The 3,426-nt window shown below is 53.0% G+C and overlaps 1 protein-coding gene across 1 annotated transcript; it reads right to left on the bottom strand.

The window, feature by feature from the left end:
• Positions 1-271: 271 nt before the first annotated feature.
• On the bottom strand, positions 272-3,108 carry marcksa (myristoylated alanine-rich protein kinase C substrate a). The gene is made up of 2 exons (XM_015355229.2): positions 2,716-3,108; positions 272-1,240 (listed from the first exon to the last, which is right to left on the bottom strand). The coding sequence occupies exons 1-2, from the start codon at positions 2,809-2,811 to the stop codon at positions 455-457; spliced, it is 882 nt and encodes a 293-aa protein (XP_015210715.2). The 5' UTR covers positions 2,812-3,108; the 3' UTR covers positions 272-454.
• Positions 3,109-3,426: the final 318 nt, after the last annotated feature.

Here is a 3,426-nt window from a genome sequence, read left to right as displayed (position 1 = left end):
CTCTGCCACCGCCCGCCGTTTCTCCCCCATCACTTCAATCGACACCCTCAGGCCACCCGCCTGTCTCCTTCACACCCGTGGGCACACGTCCATACGTTTCGTATATATAAAAAAAAAAGCAAAATAGGCAAAAAACATTTAATACTGATGCAAAAAAGTACAAGGCAGAGCGTGGCTGGAGTTGGTGCTCTTAAAAATCTCGTCTTCTAGGCCACAGACCTCACTGCCAGCTGGAATAGTAGTAACAACGAACTGAGATGGGCTCTGTGGAGGGGGGGGGGGGGGGATTTGGGGGACTAAACAAAAAAAAAAGCTTGAAAATATCCCTGGTTGTACACAAGTTCTCCAAAACCAGTACCTGGCACCACTTCCAACAAAAACAGGGAAAAGGTCTTTGATTATCTTTTTTTTTCTTATTCTCATCTCGTGCGTCGCTCCGGGGGGGTGCCTGGCCTTACTCCGCGGACGGGGCCGCCTCCGCCGCCGGGGCCTCCGGACTGGAGGCGGGGGCCGGCTCCTGTGTCGCCGACGCGGGCTCCTCCGCTTTTGGCGCCTCCTGCTCGGCGGCGGGGGCGGCCTTGGTCTCGGCGGCCGCCGGCTCCGCCGGCTTCTCCTCGGCCGCGCTCTCCTCTTTGGCCTTGGGCTCCTCGGCCGCGGGGGCCGCCTTGGGCTCCTCGGCCGCGGCCTGCTCCGGCGCGGTCTCCTCCGACTTGGCCTCCTGCGAGGGGCTCGCCTCCTCCTTCGCCTCCTCTACGGCGGCGGCGGCCTCGTCCTTGGCCTCCTCCTGGGCCGGCTTGCCCTCCTCTGCGGCGTCAGCGGCCCCCGGCGTGGCGGCGGCGGCGGCCTCGTCCTTGCCCTCGTCCGTCGACGCGGCCCCCTCGTTCTCCGCGCCCTCCCCCGTCTCCTTCTTGGTCTTCTTGAAGGAGAAGCCGCTCAGCTTGAAGGACTTCTTGAAGGAGAAGCGCTTCTTCTTCTTTTTGGGGGTCTCGCTGCTGGTGGAGGGCGTGGCCCCCTCCTCGGCCTTGGCGGAGCCCTCGCCCTCGGCGGGCGCAGCTGCCTCGGCGTTCTCCTTGTCTCCCTCCGCGCTCTCCTTCTCCGCGGAGGCCGCCTCTGGCTTCTCCGCCTCCTCCTTTGGGCTCTCCTCGGCGGGGGCGCTTCCGTTGGCCTGAACCTCTTCCTTCCCGGCGGCCTCTGCGTCCGCGGGCGAGGCGTCGCCGTTCACCTTCACGTGGCCGTTTTCCTAAAAAAAAAAACAACGGTAGAAAAATGGTTTGGGAAAAAAAAACAACGGAAGAGCAAATGAAAATTGCCCGCTACGCGCCTCAGTACCGCCGCCTAACACAAGGGGCAGCATGTGACCGCATTTGAAAATACAAAAAAAAACCCGCAAATCGTTTCAGATTCGCATCCTTTCGAAGGCTCTTTTGCATCCGCGCAAATAACACCGTGAAGCAGGATTTCATCCACACCTCTTCCTGGCCACCCACCCCCTACCGAGGCTTAAGAAAACGATGCCTTGAACGAAGAAGTCACATTTCGAGACGCCCCAAACCTCGAGGGTTCTTCCCGGAGGTGTCTAAAAATGATCCCCTCGGGGGCAGATGAAAACCCGTGGGCTGTAAGACCCCGTATCTCCACCGGGGGGCGCTCTGCCGCCGCGACAGGCGCTCGCAAGCTGTGCAGCGCCAAATCACAGCAGATGCTCATTAGAGCAGCAGATCACGCAGAGCGCCGTTTCGTCCAAAACCCCAGCTATTGCATTTACTATGATTGATTTAAGATAAAAGCACTGAAGAATATATTTAGAAGCACTGGCTATTAGCCAAACCCGTTTCAGGGATACCGTATTTAAGCGACGTGCTTAGTCTCGTACAGCAGTCTCCGACTATGGTGATACCATGCATCCCCACCACAGCATCTCGAACAAAAGGCGTGGTAGCAAGACCGCACCGAGCCATTGTTGCCCCAGCACAGAGCCATTTCAGATACTGCCCAGTTCATTAGCCACTTCTCGGATACCCCCGGAAGAATGGCTCCCTTTCACCCGTTTTATTCCTGCTATTGCAAATTGGGACTTTCGCAAAATAAACCCAAGTGCGACGCAGATCGAGGAAACATCGCAAGTTTGGTTAATTACAACGTCGACACCGACAAAAAAAAAACGAGTAACGAACTATGCACTACGCAATTATCCATTTCAATCAAACTACAAGTAGAAAATATTTCTGCGAGTAAATCACACGAGTCCAGAGCCGCACGCTTCATCTGTGGCACCATCCTGCTCCTCAAACAAAGCACCGCTTGGCGAGGCGTCCAGACAGCGGAGCCACACGGCGCGGCTGCTGATGCAGGAACACGAGATAAACCGTGCAAAAACGCTCCGTTTCTGAAGTTAACGAAGAAAATAAGTCCCACACGGAATGCTTAAGACCGCGTTTCATCCTGGTCAATTTCCAATCAAGAAAACGCCGTTTAAAAATCACAGCTTTCCCCCCAAAAATTAATCTCAAATAAAGACAAAGGCGTGTAAAGATACAACTCGTTTCCTTAAATTGTAGATTTAAGCACTCCGTAGTATTCGGGCTCGGTTCGCGCTGTAACACGCCGGCATGTGTTGGGAAGTCCCAGTCTAAACCGCACCATTGCGCCAACGTTTTATCTGAAACAATGAACAAGCCCCCATAATAAGGTTCTTTAAAAATGATTTTTTTTTACCTGTCCATTCGCCTTAGAGGGTGAAGCGGCGGCTTCTCCCGGTTTTTCAGCGGCAGTTTCGCCTTTTGCAGCGGTTTTGGAGAATTGCGCTCCCATGCCTTCGGTCCAACAAAGAAACTCAGCCGATCCAAAAAAACGAACAAAAGACCACAAGCGTCTCTCCTCTGTTGCAAGATCTGTTCAAAGACCCCCTTCCCTGAAAAAAGTTTACTCTAGAAGTAACCCAAGTCCGGCTGCAGCGAACAAAACGGGTAAATGGCAAAAAAAAGCCTGCCAAGTTAGGAGAAGTAATAAAAAATCCCAGATTTGTTGCTGTGTAGCTGTAGACAGGGTGGAAAATGGAGAAATTTCCCTTGTTGCTAATAAGATGCAGAGTCCAACGCCCAAGTGCACAGATGAATGGGCATTCCGAGCGATGACGCCATCCGTACTCGTCCCCAGCCAATCAGAGAGCCGGCATACAAAGGAGGGGCGTGGTTTAGAAAGCGAGCGAACAATGCAGCAGATTGTTACAAACCTGAAAAAGCTAGTTGTCCTATAGCTACAATTTCTTTAATTAAAAAAAAAATCGTCGTATGAAACTCCTGGGCAATATTGCTCCATTGTATTTTAGGACGATTTGCTTCTGTTGAATTTAAATCGTTACCTTCGTATGTACATGCATTTTTCAATTACTCCCCAACCCAATTTTCCAAATGCGTCGGGCAAGAT

This window comes from Lepisosteus oculatus, chromosome 2 (genome assembly GCF_040954835.1).
Source record: "Lepisosteus oculatus isolate fLepOcu1 chromosome 2, fLepOcu1.hap2, whole genome shotgun sequence".
Classification (NCBI taxonomy): Eukaryota; Metazoa; Chordata; class Actinopteri; order Semionotiformes; family Lepisosteidae; genus Lepisosteus; species Lepisosteus oculatus.
The sequence above is the reverse complement of the archived record's forward strand: the minus strand, read 5'-3'. Positions and strand labels throughout refer to the sequence as shown.

Excerpts from the sequence above, each read along its gene's own strand:
- marcksa (XM_015355229.2), bottom strand. The coding sequence starts at position 2,811 with ATGGGAGCGCAATTCTCCAAAACCGCTGCAAAAGGCGAAACTGCCGCT. Across the intron at positions 1,241-2,715 it reads CCTCTAAGGCGAATGGACAG|GAAAACGGCCACGTGAAGGT; the intron begins GTAAAAAAAAAT and ends TTTTTTTTTTAG.